Source organism: Arachis hypogaea, chromosome 4 (assembly GCF_003086295.3).
Source record: "Arachis hypogaea cultivar Tifrunner chromosome 4, arahy.Tifrunner.gnm2.J5K5, whole genome shotgun sequence".
Lineage (NCBI taxonomy): Eukaryota > Viridiplantae > Streptophyta > Magnoliopsida > Fabales > Fabaceae > Arachis > Arachis hypogaea.
The window spans coordinates 114,710,479-114,728,582 of record NC_092039.1 but is presented as its reverse complement, the minus strand read 5'-3'; the positions used below and the strand labels follow the sequence as shown (position 1 = coordinate 114,728,582).

The following is an 18,104-nucleotide window of genomic DNA, read 5'->3' as shown; positions in this document are numbered from 1 at the left end:
ACAGTTAAAAGAATTGAAAGAAAATAGGGAAAACTTATGGGAAAAAAAAATTCTCCATTTACAATTAGAGATTCTAAACATCTACAGAACATTCTCAGCCATTAACATAATAACAGACATTCATTTCCATTCTACATAGTTACAAATATGGTGTAATAGTACCACTAATTTTGAAACCCACTTCAATTCTTTTCTTACACTATTGAGCTATGGTTCCTTACTTCAGCTACTGGAGGGAGGAGCATGTGACTTCTCAATAAGCATCTCAAGTCTCTGGTCACAAATAATCATAGAAATCAGTAAGTACAGAGAATTTTCCAAACAGAACAAATATATAAAAATTCTTTAATAGATAGAATCCATGCTATATTAAGAGAAGGGAAAACAGACCTTTACTGATTTGTTGACTTCTTCAAGTTTATTAAGCAGCAATCCTCCGGGTACTCTGCGGTCTAGAGCGGAATAGGCCACACCCGGCGTCTGCAGATGAGAGTATGATAGTGTTTTATATGAGAAAAATTCAAGCATTGTAGAGCTCTTAGAACTATATGCTGCAACATTTTCAGAAATGGCTGTTATATTATACCTTCCAACTTTTTGATGGTGATCTCATAACAACTGATCCCTCAGTTGCTGCAGGCATATGATCCATGTTTTCCACATTTGTGCTCGGAGCAGTCAACTTCCTCCGTACATCTCGCAAACTCTTTGATGCTTCTGTTACAATAACCTGCAGATCAATTCCAGTCCTTCATGATCCCCCCCGTTTTAGTATTATAAAGTGGAAAAAACCACTACTGTTAAAAAAGAAATTGAATGTATAGGATCATATTTTGTGTCACCTTTCTGAAAATATCAGGATCAGAAATTCCTTGAATCTGTAGTTCATCTACAAGTGCTGCTTTTCCACGTGCAATACTTTCGACACGGAAAGTACGGATTCCATATATAGACTGCAGGCAACCTTGTAAAAGAACGGGGAAGAAAATTGTTGGAGTGCATATTGAACATCAAGTAGATGAGGTTTCAACAAGAAGATCAAAGCTAGGACTTTGTCCATTTTAAACACAATTGTTCTCTTAATTTGAATGATATAAAACATCCTAACACACAACTTATAAGGTGATAATACAACAACAACAACAGCAGCAACAACGAAAAACAACAGCAAAGCTTTATCCCACTAGGTAGGGTAGGCTATATGGATCAAACGATATCATTGGTTCTTATCATGTATCATGCCTATAGTGCAACTGTTGACACGTAATAAGGTGATAAAGGTTCGTAATGTAAACAAAGCATGGCAAGGAAATGATTTGGTAAATAAGGTCTGCATGAGTACCTTGTTCAATAATAATATCAATCACCAGAGAAAGAGGTATATGCCTCTCAATCGTCACCGTCCCCCAGAAGGGTATATATGAAGGCCTTGACACCTTACAAATAAAGGTTGAGAAAACTAGTCACCTATCATTTCTCATTTCATTACCCGTATTACAAACTCATGATCATACAACACTATTAATGCATACCTTGTAAACTATTTCGGTAGGAGTGATGTATAATCTACGAGAGGACAAATCCTTCCGAAGCACATACCGCCTGATTGGCAGGTAAAGCAACATAATAAGGCCAACACCCCAAGCCAAAGCCAGAAGCAATGATATAGATAGCCATATGACCGTATCATATTTAAGGCTATTGCTTGCGAGTTCTTCGAAGGATGCCGAATACAGTATCTGTTCCAAATAATCTTCTTGCCCTTTATCATCATCACCTGATTCGGACATAGGTTCTACAAGTATCTGATCTTTTTGTGACCTCAGTTCTGGGAGGCCATCTGCATGACCCATCAACATCTCTTCCAATGATGATCCACTATTAACAACAAAGGGTCACATATAGTAAAAGATTAGGTCCAAAAGTACTATAAAATCTTTTCTCCTCGTTCAAGAAGTACACACACAGAACATTTTGACATACAAACTTCCAAAGTTTTCTACAGAGACATGGCGAGCATTCGCGCACATACACACATAGTTGAGTTTTTTCTTTTCCATTTTTTCTGATCAGTAATCTCCTAGTTACAGAGACACTTATGTCGAACAAGTATCATTGAGGGTTAGTTTTCTTTCTTAGGACCTAATCTTTTACTATTCTTGCAGTTGCTTCAGTAGAGAGGTGTAATTTTGCTAACACCAAAAAAATGTGACTACTTCATAAGGTTAGCAAACAAGGGTTTATGCAGCATATGATCACACTGACTTAGCTGAACTGAATTGAATTGCAATATAAAGAATACAGAAAACTCATAGCACTAGTTTCCAAGAAGCTTACCAGTAATTCTTCTTTTTTAAATGTATTTACATATCTAAAAAAATTTGAAAATAACTTGACATCTTTCCCACACTATTATCATTCAAGACAAAACATGACAACAAAATGCAATAGCTAAATCAAACAACAAAACCATCTTCACATAACTAAGTAAGAAAAAGGGGTGGGAGGGGGGATTAGAAAAATGAAATAAACACAAACAGCATGAAACGAGTTGTCACTTGTCTCAGAAGCACGAATTGAAGTTGGTATCAAGTTTCCTTCTTTACCAAACAGCTATATAGTAATTATATTAAAGAAAAAAAAAGATTACTACGAATTCTTCAAGTAAAGTGAAATGGGGGTATGGATATGATGAGAAAGGTGAGAACTTTACCTCGGAGTTGGGGGAAAAGAGCACCAAACGTTCAACTCAAAGTGAAGTGGAGTTTCCAGAAACAAGAACGATGTAAGGAGCTTAGGCTTAGAGTTGGCAGCTAAGGAACACGTGCCAACCAAATTTGGACACAAATATATGTTTTTTAACTCCTATGCTATGAGCTTACTAAAATCAATAACTAAATTAGTTATCAGTATAAAATATAAATATATATTAAAAATAAAATAAACTATATATATATTTATTTTATAAATATATTAATAAATATTTAATAATTAATTTTAATATATGAATAATATTATTTATTTATTAAATTTGAAAACTATAATTTTTTTCCTAAGTTATATATAAAAAGAATGGGTTACTTAAAAAACATATCTTTGACTTTATATTAATATCCACTATCGAGTAATTTTTATTTGTATCATCTAAAAATTAAAAGATAAATTATGTTTTATTATGTAAGATTATATCATAAATATATTTTGTATATTTTTTAATACATAAAATGATATCATTTTTAATTAATACAATATAATTTTAGTTATATAAAAATAAAATTTTAAAAAACATATTAAATACAGTTTAAAATTATCTAGATATTTTTAGAGTTTTATACCTAGAACAATAAAATTTATACAATAAAAATAATTATTTAAAATTTATACTCTATAATTTAATTTTAGTATATTAATAATATTTAAATTTTTTTAAATAGTAAATTTTAAGGTTAATTATTTTTATTAATGTGATAAATTAATAATAAAAAGAAGTTAGATTAATAGACATGAGAAGTTTGTTTTTTGAAGAATGCTAGGGCTAATAATTTTGGTATTTTGTAATCATCAAATAATCATTAATAGTATTTTAATTGGTGTAAGATTACATCTAATAATAAATTATTTATTTTTGTTTTAATGATTAAGTGCTGGTAAAAAAAACACAAAAATTACTAACCCCTACATTTTTTCCTATTCTTTTAAAAAAAATTGTTATTATTAGTTTTTCTTTTTTCTTTTCTTTTCTTTTTTTTCTTTGGCTTGGTGATTACAGATTACTACACTAGGTCGGTTAACCCATTATTTTGTTTTCTTTTAATAATTTGTGGGGACTAATGTAAAATTGTAATTGGTAGAAAACCGTTTAACGGTTCGAAAAGCTGACTAGGCCATACGTCACCGTTTCGATACACATCGAGCATATTCTCTTTCCTCCTTTGCGTTTTCAACATTCTCTCTCTTTACTCCGCCATTGATTTTCCACGAATTTCTCTCGCTAGCTTCAAGTCCCTTCCTTTACCACAACACTTTCATTCTCCCTTTCTTGTTGATTTCTTCAAGGTACATTTTTCCTTATGAACAATCTCTTACTTTTTACGCCATCAAGATTATTCCATTTTTCTTCAATTGTTTCTATATCTATATGTAGTGTCTGAATTTTTTGGGTAATCGAGATTGGAAAAACAACGAGGGGCCAAAACTGGTATCTGTGAGTGCCAATTAGGTGTGTTTTGGTTTTGAAATGAGTCCTGATTTTTTCTGACTTTTGTTAATGGTTTCTTAATTAGTGATCACTGATCAATTTTTTTTTCAATAGAAATGAAAAAGCAGATAAAAAATTACTGATGAGTATTAATTAATTTTTATTATAATCTATGTTTTAAGACATAAATGCAGGCTAATGTTTGTTCTCTATGACAGTGAAAGCAATTAAAGTGATTTCTCTGAGGTAGGATGAGATTTTGCTTTTGAACCTGAAAATCAGATGGAAAAGAAACAGCATATTGCAATTTTCACCACTGCCAGCCTTCCATGGCTAACAGGAACAGCTGTGAACCCTTTGTTTCGCGCTGCATATTTTGCCAAAGATGGGAAAAGAGATGTAGTTTTGGGGATCCCTTGGCTATCTTTGAAAGATCAAGGATTAGTATACCCCAACAAGATTACATATGCTTCACCCTCGGAGCAAGAGCAATATATCCGTAAATGGCTCGAAGAGAGAATCGATTTTGTGCCAAAGTTTAACATAGAGTTTTATCCAGCAAAGGTGATGATTCCTCTCATTGTTTTAACTCTTTCCCTTTAATAGGGATAATTGCAAGTTAACACACAGAATCAACATAAATGACATGCACATGTGCAATTTGGAGATCAGAATCTGTTGTTGGCCATCATGAAAATATATGCTTTTTTTCTCTTTAAATGGTTTATAAAGGATGTTTTAAATGGGGATATGCGATCTTTCATCACTGATATTTTCGACCAATATGTTTGTCTCTCAAGTCATCCAATCCATAGATTGTAACCATCTATCACTGTTTAGAATTCTCCCATTTCTGTTCCTATTTGCTTTTGTAACCAGCTATCACGATGCCTTATTGCTATGTAGTGATGCTAATTTATGATTTAGTATGTAGTTGCTAATGCATGATTCATTTATAATGTAGTTTTCGAGAGATAAAAGGAGCATTCTTCCTGTGGGAGATATTTCAGAAATTGTCCCAGATGAAGAGGCAGATATTGCTGTTCTTGAGGAGCCCGAGCACCTGACATGGTATCACCATGGGAAAAGATGGAAGACTAAATTCAGGCTAGTTGTAGGAATTATTCACACAAATTATCTGGAATATGTGAAGCGAGAGAAGAATGGAACTGTGCAAGCATTTCTGCTGAAATATCTAAACAACTGGGTTGTTGGTATATACTGTCACAAGGTAATTTATTATATCCTCAAGGCCTTACATAAAGAAAAAAGGTTTACACTTGCAAGCATTGCATGCTTGTTTTCTTGGAGTTAATTAGCTATATAATTTCAGGTAATTAGACTATCAGGTGCCACCCAGGATTACTCTGACTCCGTCATTTGTAATGTACATGGAGTTAATCCAAAATTCATTGCCATTGGCAAGAAAAAGAGGGAACAACAAAAGAATGGAGAGAAGGCCTTTACCAAAGGTGCATACTTTATTGGGAAGATGATATGGAGCAAAGGCTACAAGGAGCTGTTAAAACTTCTTCGTGTTCATCAAAAGGAATTAGCTGGGCTTGAGGTTGACTTAGTTGGCAGTGGAGAGGACTCGGGTGAAGTTAAAAAAGCTGCCGAAAAGTTGGAACTTCCAGTTAGAGTTCACCTGGCACGTGATCACGCTGACCCTGAATTTCATGAGTAAGTTCCCTACTGATTTGCTCGCCTTATGTTTTGGCTTCATTTTAGTTGAGATGATCTACTATAGAAGGTTTTGCTTATTGATAACATGATATATTGTGGTGTGTATTTTGGAAAAGAAAAAAAATGGAAATCTGATGTGATATTCATTGCTCAATTGGATTTTTATCAAATTTATATATTAATTGTTATTATTTAGTTGGAAATTAATGAATTCAAAAAATTTACTCTCTGAGATTTAGGCAATGGAGTTGGGAAATTTCGTATTAATTCAGCTTTTCATAGGGGATTACTTTTCATCACATGACTTATCGCCACACACTATTGTGAGTTTGATTTTGAAGAAAGGGAGGGAAGGGAAGGATCTGAAGTATAAAACAGATTGAGCTTTCCACTTCAAGCACTTCTCTTCCCTTCATTTCCTTCCAAAATCAGAACACACAAAAACACCCTTAGTGAGATGCAAATGTGTCATAATATGTTATAATTGATTCATCAAAATAAAATACAGAACTGCAATTTTAAAGCTTTAAAAGTCATTGTGATTGATTATGTTTGCAATCTCATGTCACCTCATAGTTGAACTTCCTCTATTAAGAACATGTGTATATCAACATTTTTTTTCCTTTGTTGCAGTTACAAATTGTTTATAAATCCAAGCACAACAGATGTGGTTTGCACAACCACAGCTGAAGCTTTAGCAATGGGAAAAATCGTTGTGTGTGCCAACCACACCTCAAACGACTTTTTCAAGCAGTTTCCGAACTGTTGGACATTCAACGATGGCAATGAATTTGTTAAACTCATACATAAGGCACTGGCCTCCGAGCCTGCTCAACTCACTGACGCTCATATACATGACCTTTCTTGGGAGGCTGCCACCGAACGTTTTCTTAAGACTGCTGAAATTGACAAGCCCTTGGAGAGAAAACTGTCAAGAACTACTTCAAACTATATGTCTGCCACAATGAGTCTGCAGGAGAGGATGGAGGACGCATCGGCATTTGTTCATCATGTGGCTTCCGGGAATGAAATTTCGCGAAGGATATTTGGTGCCATTCCAGATACCTTGGAACCAGATGAAGTGCAGCGCAAGGAACTTGGGATAACTGATACTCCCAAGAAAACTACTCCCAAGAAACAAGACGGTGCAACTCCAGATAGCTTGCAACCAGATGAAGTGCTACGCAAGGACCTTGGAACGACTAATACTCCCATGAAACAAGCCCAGCCAAATTGATATAATTCGGCGAAATTCTTGTTCCTTGTTACTTGGGGAAAAAGAAATTCATGCCTGGAATTTTATTTGTAAAGGTAGCATCCTCGTATAGCATAGGCAGGTTTTAAATTAGTGCTGATTTAGGCTAAACCTTCTATGGCTATGAAAATGCTGCAAAATTAGTTTGTTCTAACTATTTCATTTGTTGGATGATTGTTGAGTTTCTCATTGTTTAGTTCAAAGCTAGTATAGCAAGAGGCACTAATAAAGCAGCTTCTTGAAATTTTGTTTTAATAAAGTTGAGTTGGTGGTAATGTGATTTGTTTGGAAGTGTTTATGTTAGAAGTGATTATGACAGAATGAATATTATTTGAGTGATGCTAATTAAAATCTCTATTGTATGGTATAGTTATCAAAACATAGTCCTGATGTTATTGTGAAGAGCAAGGGACCGATTGCCAAAACTTATACTCGCTAAATGAGCTTATGGAAGTTATCCCTTGCTTTTTGGCATGTTCTGCTGCCATTGATAAAGATCATTCAGTAAATATCATGAAATCTATTATATATTTCTATTACACATATAAAGAGAATTTCCTCTCTTATGGCAAACTTTGTATTTTTTAAAATATTATTTTTCTTTTTATCTTATTGGTGAGATTTTAGATTTTATTCGTTTCTGATATATTAATCCAAATCCGAGTTGAACTAACCGTTGAATAGCCCTAATTTTGGACTTAATAATATACGCATTTTTTCGAAAAATTAAAAAGTGATTTAAGCAATTAAGTTACAAATCTATGAATAATGCTATGGTGCATTATATCTTTCAAAGAAGAGTGAAGATTGTTCCTTTTATAATAGAAAAAGAAAAAGGATCATGAACGTGCCCATGTTCTCTACAAATTAGTGAGAATCTTCACTTTACACCAAATTCTATTCTTCGCCAAATAAATTCTCCAAATTTATATATTGTAAATTATTATCAAAATGAATAATCATATACATCCTATATGAATACAAAACAATTAGCAATTTGGACCTTAGCTTATCCTGCATTTCATTTGAGTTTGAGACTATCCATTCAACTCTCAACCCCTCTCTTGAATGTCTTTGGTTATAAAAAGAAAAAGAAAAAAAGCAATAAAATAACAATGCTTAAAAAATATGCAACAATTTCTCGATGAAAACTCGTATACAGTTGTCTCCATATGAAGTTGATATTTGAGAATCGTTAGATGATTTGACAAGTTTGACTAGATTATCATCTAATGATTCTCAACTATGAACTTATCATGAAAAGTGCTCACCTAATTTCTCTTAGTAGTTGATAACCAATGTGTTTCTAGTAATGTCTTCTAAAAGAGATGAGTAATTTTTAAATAGAGTCTATAGCATACATGTAAATCCTTATTTGACATGCATAGGGTTGGAATATCAATAATAGAAGTGCAGTTATCATTGAAATTAATTTAATGAAGTCAATAACAATTTGAGTGCAAAAAACATGCTATGGTATGACTTTGCCTAGCTAATAATTTCTTACCAAAAGAATCCAACACACAAATAAACAGCACTACCATGACTTTGGAAGATACAAGGAAGCAACATTATTCAACTAAATGAATCGACTTAATATGAAAGCTTCATCTATGTTTATAAACTTGAAAACCAAAAAAGCTTACAATGATAACTATTGATGAAAAGAGATCATCAAACCTTTTGCTTCCCCTTTTTGAGTGTATTCAATTCTTCCTCAGCCTCTTGTAACTGATCCTTCAATTCTGATACTCTTCTCTCTAACCATTCTACTTGATCTCTATTAGATAATGGTTGGTAAGGTGTCAAAAAATGTCTTGAAAATCCTTTTAGAGCTTCGACCCCAGTAACCTATAAAGATCCCATAGTTGATCAAAGATTTACTAAAAGTTCACAAAAATCAGCTGAATTCAAAAGCAAAATTTTAAGTCCACTTTGGTGTTTGTTTTCATTCTCAATATTTTCTATTTTTAAGTTTTTGCAAACAAGAAGGCAAAAAGAAGACAGAATTAGAAAATAGGATATTATTGTCTTTAATGTTTTTACTTTCCCCTTCACAAAATCCTAAAGTTATTAACTCAAGGACATGAGAACTAACCTCTTCTGGGAGCAATGGCAGCTTGGTAATGTTAAAGTCGTCATATAACATGTAAAATTGATCAATATACTTTTGTTGCATTTTCATTCTCGCTTTAAGTAACTTGGATTCAACAACTACAGACATATAAAAAGTGGCAAGAATACTCATAATTCATAATGCAAGACAAACAGAAATTAAAAATAGACATAACGAGATATCAAAGACATGGGAACACACTACCTTCGTCTTCAAATATTACTTGGTTAATAACGATGTTGTGCGAGTCAATCTCGAACTTTGTAAGTTCCTGAACCAATCTCTCTGTTTCATATAATGAAAGGAACTCCGGAATACAAACGCAGACAAAAGTTGTCATGTCCTGTGATCAAGGAAAATAAGCAGATATGGTGATTGGAAAGCCTTCAACAGTTCAACTGGTTAAAATTTTATGCATTAAAGATTCAATTTTACATAAATGGAGATACGAGGCTGAACCTCGGTGCAATAGTAAAATTGTTGCATCGTGACCTGGAGGTCATAAGTTCAAACACCCTTCCACATGAGGGGACAAAATCTTACCGGATCTTTGAATTGCTTATTAACTTGTTCGATCACGTCCTTCATTCCTTCAAGCTTCCCAAGAACTGCATCTTCATTAAAATCATCATCCATTCCAAACATGCGAGTCATCTGTGATGAAAGAACAAAATTCGAATTATTCCATGACTGGTGAAGGCACGCAAACTCTGAACATATAATCCAAATAGTTTGGTGTTGGGAAATAGAATAGTCACAGACTCGTAGTTAAATCTGCATGGAATATACATATTTAAGGGTCCAGAATATTGAACTTTTCACAAATTGTTTAGTAGTCAAGGCAATAAAAGGAATTCATAAACCTTAATCATACCTGGTTAAATAAACCACCAAATTTATTTTTCAAGGACATCATTTTTCCAAGACCTTTCTCTAAAATTGATGGGAATTGCAAGAGTCGGAGTGTGTGGCCAGTTGGAGCAGTATCAAAAACTATTATGGAATAATCCATTGTCTGCACCAATCTATATCGATTAAGATAGATCAATCCACAGTGAAGAGTAAAGAAACAGTTGAATTGAGTTAATAAGGGATGTTTACATCAGAATAAAAAAAATACTAGGAGCACCACACGTATTTAACAAACTTCTAGATGAATCAAGTATGCATTCAAGAGATTGGATTTTTCTTTTGCCAAATATCAGAAATGTCAATACAAATCAAGTGTCAAGATTCAACATTCTAAGCTTGGCAATAAATACATTCACTATTGTAAAATTTGTATATTCATAAATGTCCCATGAAATTGATGAGAAAATGTAATTCTGCCATACTTCTATTCTTTCTGTTTGGCATTTGAAGGACTCCAATCCTCATATATGGGTTACCAACTAATTGATTCTACCGTCATAAACATTACACGCATGACATCAAAAATATCAATCATAATAATTCGATAGTAGACATAATATCAAGTCATATTTTCGTAGTTAAATAAAAAAAAAGATGACATCATTCTTACTTCAACATCTCAGCAAAGCTCATCGCCTCATCAATCCCAGGTATTGCACCTGCTAGCTCCGAGACCAGACCGTCCATCCCTTCAGAAGTGCCCACATCCTCATGCTCAACAGTGGGATCCACTTCCTACAATGGAAAACAATTAAGATAAAACTAACACCAAGATGAATGAAATAAAAATAGGATCATTTTGGATAACAAAAAAAAAACTCAAACAAATAATGATTCAAGTGTGAAGCACTCAGTAATTAATAAAAGGTCCAAGAGAGACAAATCATGTAACCTGAATTAGTAAAAGAGAAATAGTTAATCATTCAGATAAATAATTGACTCATGGATGACAACAGAATCATCATAGCTATACCCCCAAAGGAAAAAGGCTTTGCTTTTCTACACTCATACAAAAAACTATTAATACCTAACCTAACAAGTAACAACATGGCTACACAATAGATCATACACAAAACTAAGCTTCAAATGTTCTTCTTATATCACCAATCTCTCTCTGAACAATAAAAAGTGAAAATTGAATCCTTTACTAGACAGGAAAACCACTGCAACAACCTAAAAAGCATGAACATTGCGAACATTGCATATCTCATACACACCTATAAAAGGCACAACCACTATAAATCCACAAAACCACCAGTTCCAAAATAGAAAATAACAGCAGCAGCAACAAACAATACATAAAGTATGTGTTTTGCTTGGATAAACAATCAAAACCAACAAGCTTTCTTCTACAGATCTCAATTCAGGGAGCATAAGCAACTCCTCTTGCAAGTTGCAAATTCTCTTCACACAAGTCCCCATTCCCAGGGCCATTGATTCATTCAGCTTCGACTCAATTTCAGAAATTTGACCTAACAGCATGATAATCGAGTCCGAAAAAGGAAAACCACACACGAATAAGGCATAAAGCACTAAAATTGGGAAGCTCTAATTGGTACCATAGCATAGAGATTGGTGAAGCCATTGACCAAAGTTGGAGTCTTTGTGAATCGCTGTTGAAAAGCATCGCTGAGATTGTGAGCTGGGTCGGTGGAGATTATGAGAACAGAGTCGCGAACAGTGGCGAGAAGAATCGAGAGTATTGAGCTGCATGTGGTTTTGCCAACGCCACCTTTGCCACCAACGAAGACCCATTTGAGAGTTTCTTGTTCTAGAATGTTCTGCACCGTTCCTTCTGGCAAATTCTGCTGATCCGCCATGGCCACACTGCTCCTGTGTTCTCTCTCCTCCTTTCTTTCTTTCTTTCTTTCTTTTCCTTTCTTTCTTTCTTCTCTGATTTATGTTTTTTTTTTTTTTTTTTTGGCTTTGATGGAATATTCGAAAACGCAGTTGAGAGAAAGAGGAGAGAATAGCAAGAAAGAAGACCATTGTGTTTTGTACTGATTGAAATAAAATTTTAAAAATAATTAAGATCTAAAAAATCAAGGATAAACCAAAAAAGTATACTTGAATTATCTTGCCCCGTTCATAAAAATATTTTTAAATTTTGTTATTAATAAAATATTTTTAAATTATTTAAAAATATAATAAAAATATTAAATCGCAATTAAAAATGACTAAATTTTTTATCACAGCGAAATAATTTTGTTATTTTTTAAATTATTTGAGAATATTTTAATTAATAAAAAATTTTAAAATATTTTTGTCAATAATAAAATAATAAAGTATATTTTTGTTAATTTTTGCTAAGTGATCAATCATGCTTGAGCATGGCAAATTTTAAATTTTGGGACAAATTAGTTTATCCATTGAAATATTCATAAACTAATGTAGAATTAAGTAATATTTTCAATCTCATAAAAATGTAGACGAATTATTCTTTGATAAAGATATAATAGTTTTTAAATTTTTTTTAAAATTTTTAGATTAACCCTTTTATATAGACGAATAATTTAATATGAGAATCAATTTGTCTAATAAATAAAAATTCAAATACTGATTTAATTATTAAAATTTGTTGAGAATTAAAATATTCTACTAAAAATTTTTTAAAAATTACTTTGAAAATTGTATTCATTATTAATATTCCAATCATAAATTTAACGAAAATGTTAAAGAAGAGTTAAATTTTTTTTAAATAAAATTACTCGTTTTTTTTAATAATGTCTAAATTGATAAAAGTAAAAGATCGTCTCAGTTTCTTAAATTATTTATTCAAATTTTAGTTGAAAGACATTAGATATTTCATAATAAAAGTCAAATAATCAATTTAAATTAGTCGAATAATATATTGATTTGTCCATTTAAACAAATAGTCAGTTTATTGGAATTTAGATTCGTAGTTGGTTAGTTTTTAGTCTAACAAAAAAAAAATAGAAGTTAAATAAGATTATATTATAAAATTATGGATAACTAAAGTGAGATCCGTGTGATGTGCAGAGTAATAAATTAGTGATGATATATAGTATATTTTAATAAGTATTATATTGTTTAAAAATTAATTAATATATATACAAACTAATATTAAATTTTGGTGTGTTTTTATTTAAAATATTTTGTAATACAAAAATTTTTAATATTAAAATTGTACAAAATTATATCATTATTTGTTGTTTTTTATTTTTGCATTTGTTTCAATGAATGGACTTAGTCTTTTTATACGACGTTTGTTCTCTTTTTATTTTCGATTTTTGTTAGAATTTTTTTTCTTCTTCTTGTCATATATTTTTTGTGGAGACATGTTCTTTTTGAACTATTGACTTGTATATATTTTCTGATCTATTATCTTTTTTATTCCATCTTTCTATATATATTATTCATCTAAAGATGTGTCTTAAATGAAATAAGAAGATGAAGAAAAAGTAACAATAGAATATGAGAAGAACAAAGAGAAAGAGTTTTGAATTATGCAGAACTTATCAAAATGCAAATACATGAAATTTTTCAAAATACACTAGAAGTTTCCAAAATACACCGAAACGAGAATGGAACAAATTCATCACAATAATAATTCAAATTCAAAATTCTTATTTTGCTACAAATGTATAAAAATATTTTTTTAATGTATTTTTTCTTTTTTTTTCTTATTTCTTTCTTTCTTTTAATTGAATGAGCGTCGGTTCATCATCTTCTAAATAATTTTACAGTATTATGTGTTTTTTTCTTTGTTTGATTTTTTTGTTTATATTTTTGTTAAAAAAGTAAAATAAGAAAAAATTTGAGAAGGTAAAATAAGAAGGAAAAGATGAATAAATAAAAAGAAAAAGATGAAGATGAAAAAAGAAGAAGTCGCAGCAGCAGAAAATGATGGGGAGGAAGAAGAGGAGGAAGAGTTTTAAATTATGCAGAACTTATTAGAAAACAAATACATCGAAAAATTTTCAAAATACAACAAAAGATTTTCAAAATACACTAAAAATTTTTCAAAATACACCGAAATGATAATGGAACAAATTCATCACAATAATATTTCAGTTTCAGGACTTTTACACTGAAATTTTGCTACAAATGCATAACAATATTTTCTTTAATGCATTTTTATTCTTTTTTTTCCTTATTTCTTTATTTCTTTTAGTTGAATGTGTAGGATTACCATGTGTTCATAACACGCAGCGGAAGAAAAGAAAGTAATCCTTAAAGATCTATTTTGTGTGTAAACTTTATTCCTATAATATAATATAATAGTAGATCAGATTTAAATACCTGAGTACGCTGGTAAAAATCTTTTTCTCCTTCGATGGTACGAAGGCACTATGCGTATCCACACCAAGACCAACATTTGCTGTCAACCCCTTGACCAATGGACATCTGATCTAAATTGAGAAACCTCTTGCAACTCTTTGCACACCATAAAATTCTTCTCTAAGAATTAGTCTCACATACATTTATGTGCATAGAGGTAAAGGAATAACAACTCTTGTTATTCTCTCTGTCTTTCTCATGTTTACCTCTACTCTTGGCATACCTATATATAGTATGAGATTTGTTGTTGATTTTAAATTTGAATCTCAATTCAATTTTAAATCATATCTTACTATTTTAATTTGAATCTTTCAAATTTATGAATCATATCATAACTCAATTTGAAACAGAATCAGTTAGGATCTCATCCAACTTTATAATTCAAATTTAGAAATAGAATAACTAATTATTCTCAAATCTCATTTAATATTCTCAATTATCATACTATTATTATATTTTTGGTGCTAGCAAAAAATATAATAATATTCCATCTGAATTAATATAATTATTTATTTGATCAAATCAAAATAATAATTAAATAATTCTATAGCAAAGGTTAGAACACTCGTTAGTGTGTGACCCCATAGGTTCAATACTAAGCGGGTAGTAAATTAGTCATACTAAATTTACTAATCAAGGTTGGCGTCTAGCAACACTCCTCAACGACCCGATAGTATGAAGTAATATATTTTTACTAAGAACCTTAGAAGAACAAAGTATAATTCCTTCCATCTTTCCAGCTCTTGGTTAACCCTTAGAGTATGGTTTAATTGTCAAACTCTAACTTGTTACCATTATTATAATGAACTGTGAATGACTTAAGAAACTCATTTCTTCATTCATTCAATCTCCTTGGCCAAGGTTTTATTCATCTCAGTCATTATAATCATAGAGCTCAAACTCTTTACCGAGAGTTGATGGATTCCTTATTGACTAATCATTAATTCTACAAGTATTTAAATCATACCCAATATCCATTCAACTAGCACCCTAGGGTATTAGGTGTCCGGAATCAAAGTATAATAAATACATTGTTAATTACTATGATAGTCGCAGATCAAAGGAAACTCTATTACCATGTTCATCTTGAGAATATCCTATTGACAAATATACGGTAATTATAACCATTAGGAATTCTCAAAGTGAGTCAGTTCAATGGTCATATCTCTATATGTACCATATATATATATAATTTAATAAATGAGATCTATTAATTTTCATTCAATGAAGACCATTATATATATATTGATCTTTCCGGATTATTAATGTCCTTTTTAATAATCCTATGACCAAGAACAATTTAGATTAAATTATAAAAGATTTATTTCTCAATATTATGATCAGTATCATAATAATAAATCTCTAAATTTAATCTAGGACGTTATTATATTAACATTTTAATATAATAACAGTAACAAATTATTTGAAACATGATTGATTGGATTGTGGTCATACTCCTTATTCCCAACAATCTCCCACTTGCACGAGAACCAATCATGATAGATTGGATCTTGGGCATATTATTATCTCAATAATCTCCCACTTGCACTAGAGCCAATCAATCATGTGTATAATTTTTCAATGCACATTTGTGTTTGTCAAAACTCTTTTGACCTTAAACACTTTGCTCTTGAGCATATTTGCTTGACCTTTCTGTAAAATATACCTAGTGCATAATAAATATCACGTTTTCTCAAAACATGAAATCTCCCACTACAATAGTGCATAATTTTATTTTAAGGACAATCCTTATTGAACATGATTATAAAAAATCTAAGTAACCATTAGATCTATCTTTATAGAATTGTATCATTATACAAATAGGCTACTTTTTCGAAAAGTTAGTTTGTACTCCCACTCTTTCTTTAAGATGGAATCCATTTTTTTAAAAAGGAGTATTACCTCTTATCATAGACACTTTGTCATAAGAAGAGTGATAAAAATAATCTCATTATTTCTTTAGGGTAAGCAATAAATCTCATTTATTGGACCTAATATCAATTCTATTATTGTGCGATCTCTTAACACATATAAGACATCTCCAAACTCTAATGTTCTTGAGTTTCAGCTTATGCCTTTTCCATATTCTATATGGGTAAAAAAAATTGATTTAGTAAAAAAATGTTAATTTAATCACATTTCTAAAATATAGTCTAAATATTTAACAAACAATGATACTCAACTAAATCAAATTTCACGTTTCTTAAACATGATGGAGTATATAGAGTACTAGTATTTATGCACGGAGAGAATCTCATTCTCTATTTAATAGAATATCAATTAGATATTAGAGATTTTATTTTAAAACTCTTATAATAAAAATACTCAATATTTTTATTATTGGTCAAACCAACCCTTAAGAAAATTTTAATTCGCATCCTCAATACTCATGTTGAATTTTCTAAAAAAGACCACAAACCTTAATCATATTAGGGCCAATTATAAATTGTTTGTGACAAAATAAATCTCTAAAATTGCTTGTAAGAACAATTCTCGCTAAAGCCATTTGGCTAATGGCATTCCAACTTCTAAAGTTGTTTAATTCAAAATATATTGCCCAATACTTTCACGAGTTTAAATAAAATCTTTGATAGTCATACTATCTTACTTTGGGCACCATACATCTTCTCAAGATGTTTAATAATAAATAGTGGAGATATGCTTTTGAAATTAGAACTCATAGTTGTCAAAACAACCCATATTGTAATAAAATAATATTTTAGATACTTCACAAGTACTTATTATTCTATCGCCAATTTTTATTGGACAATATTATTTCAATAGGATTATCATGTCCCTGGAATCCTTTTATACATAAGAACAATTCTCAATGTATAGCCAATTTATTACTTTCAAGCATGCCATACAAAAGATAGACATGTTTAAAAATTTAAAACATGAAAGTAAACCAAGAAATCTATATTTCTGGCAAAATTATTTAGAATCATGAATGAGTACCTTGGTTATCAAATTGTTACTCATACCTATTCCAAATAAATATGATTAAATTATATCTCATATAATTAAAATCCCAAATAATTATCTGGTTGTCAGAATAATTATTTAACTGAATTATATCTTATACCCCTAGGTTGTCTAGGTTCAAGTATAAAATTAATTCTCCTTATGCATTATCATATACATCAATAAATTCTATCCGTGATTACAAGTCGCCTGGTTGTCAGGTCGTACCTTGTAAACAAGAGATAAATTTATTTTTGACAATATCTTAACTTTTAGGACTTATCTCTATTGTTAGATAATTTTTATCAGTATTCATGGATTAAATTTTATACTCCCAGGTTGTCTAGGAAAAATATAAAATTAAATCTCTAATACATCAAATGTATATACTGATTGTTATCTTGAAAATAAAACTCCTGGTTGTCAGGTCGCTCTTTATAATCAAGAACATTAGAAAAAATTAATTTCTAAAATTATAGTGTTCGAAACACATCAATCAAATCAAAATTTGATTTTTCATGTACTAACGTTTAGCATTAAAAAAATTATCAAATCAAATTTGACCTTTATATATACACTTATATATATAAAAATAAACAAAAGATATTTTGCATCTTATTCTTTTTATTGTGATCAAAATCACAATAAAATTTAATAAATAAATAAAATCA

At 30.8% G+C, this 18,104-nt stretch overlaps 3 protein-coding genes across 4 annotated transcripts; 1 reads left to right on the top strand and 2 right to left on the bottom strand.

Annotated features, from left to right (window-relative positions):
* Positions 1–13: 13 nt before the first annotated feature.
* On the bottom strand, positions 14–2,857 carry LOC112797399 (uncharacterized). Its single transcript, XM_025840312.3, has 7 exons — positions 2,714–2,857; positions 1,533–1,878; positions 1,343–1,436; positions 843–964; positions 587–730; positions 391–480; positions 14–273 (listed from the first exon to the last, which is right to left on the bottom strand). The coding sequence occupies exons 2-7, from the start codon at positions 1,857–1,859 to the stop codon at positions 223–225; spliced, it is 828 nt and encodes a 275-aa protein (XP_025696097.1). The 5' UTR covers positions 1,860–1,878; positions 2,714–2,857; the 3' UTR covers positions 14–222.
* Positions 2,858–3,881: 1,024 nt separating this feature from the next.
* LOC112797397 (digalactosyldiacylglycerol synthase 2, chloroplastic) lies at positions 3,882–7,518 on the top strand. 2 transcript variants are annotated; one of them, XM_025840310.3, is made up of 6 exons: positions 3,891–4,056; positions 4,145–4,219; positions 4,417–4,762; positions 5,163–5,429; positions 5,532–5,881; positions 6,518–7,518. In XM_025840310.3, the coding sequence occupies exons 3-6, from the start codon at positions 4,481–4,483 to the stop codon at positions 7,119–7,121; spliced, it is 1,503 nt and encodes a 500-aa protein (XP_025696095.1). In that variant the 5' UTR covers positions 3,891–4,056; positions 4,145–4,219; positions 4,417–4,480; the 3' UTR covers positions 7,122–7,518. The 2 variants fall into 2 exon arrangements, with proteins under 2 accessions (XP_025696094.1, XP_025696095.1); XM_025840309.3 differs by lacking the exon at positions 4,145–4,219 and having other exon boundaries at positions 3,882–4,056.
* A 1,023-nt stretch (positions 7,519–8,541) lies between these two features.
* On the bottom strand, positions 8,542–12,191 carry LOC112797398 (ATPase GET3A). The gene is made up of 7 exons (XM_025840311.3): positions 11,727–12,191; positions 10,778–10,902; positions 10,130–10,280; positions 9,799–9,909; positions 9,460–9,598; positions 9,238–9,353; positions 8,542–8,990 (listed from the first exon to the last, which is right to left on the bottom strand). The coding sequence occupies exons 1-7, from the start codon at positions 11,985–11,987 to the stop codon at positions 8,814–8,816; spliced, it is 1,080 nt and encodes a 359-aa protein (XP_025696096.1). The 5' UTR covers positions 11,988–12,191; the 3' UTR covers positions 8,542–8,813.
* Positions 12,192–18,104: the final 5,913 nt, after the last annotated feature.

Excerpts from the sequence above, each read along its gene's own strand:
- LOC112797399 (XM_025840312.3), bottom strand. The coding sequence starts at position 1,859 with ATGTTGATGGGTCATGCAGATGGCCTCCCAGAACTGAGGTCACAAAAA. Across the intron at positions 965-1,342 it reads TGATATTATTATTGAACAAG|GTTGCCTGCAGTCTATATAT; the intron begins GTACTCATGCAG and ends TTCTTTTACAAG. Across the intron at positions 731-842 it reads ATCCTGATATTTTCAGAAAG|GTTATTGTAACAGAAGCATC; the intron begins GTGACACAAAAT and ends ATTGATCTGCAG.
- LOC112797397 (XM_025840309.3), top strand. The coding sequence starts at position 4,481 with ATGGAAAAGAAACAGCATATTGCAATTTTCACCACTGCCAGCCTTCCA. Across the intron at positions 4,763-5,162 it reads TAGAGTTTTATCCAGCAAAG|TTTTCGAGAGATAAAAGGAG; the intron begins GTGATGATTCCT and ends TTTATAATGTAG. Across the intron at positions 5,430-5,531 it reads TTGGTATATACTGTCACAAG|GTAATTAGACTATCAGGTGC; the intron begins GTAATTTATTAT and ends ATATAATTTCAG.
- LOC112797398 (XM_025840311.3), bottom strand. The coding sequence starts at position 11,987 with ATGGCGGATCAGCAGAATTTGCCAGAAGGAACGGTGCAGAACATTCTA. Across the intron at positions 10,281-10,777 it reads AGCTTTGCTGAGATGTTGAA|ATTGGTGCAGACAATGGATT; the intron begins GTAAGAATGATG and ends TAATCGATATAG. Across the intron at positions 9,910-10,129 it reads TTGGTGGTTTATTTAACCAG|ATGACTCGCATGTTTGGAAT; the intron begins GTATGATTAAGG and ends CTTTCATCACAG.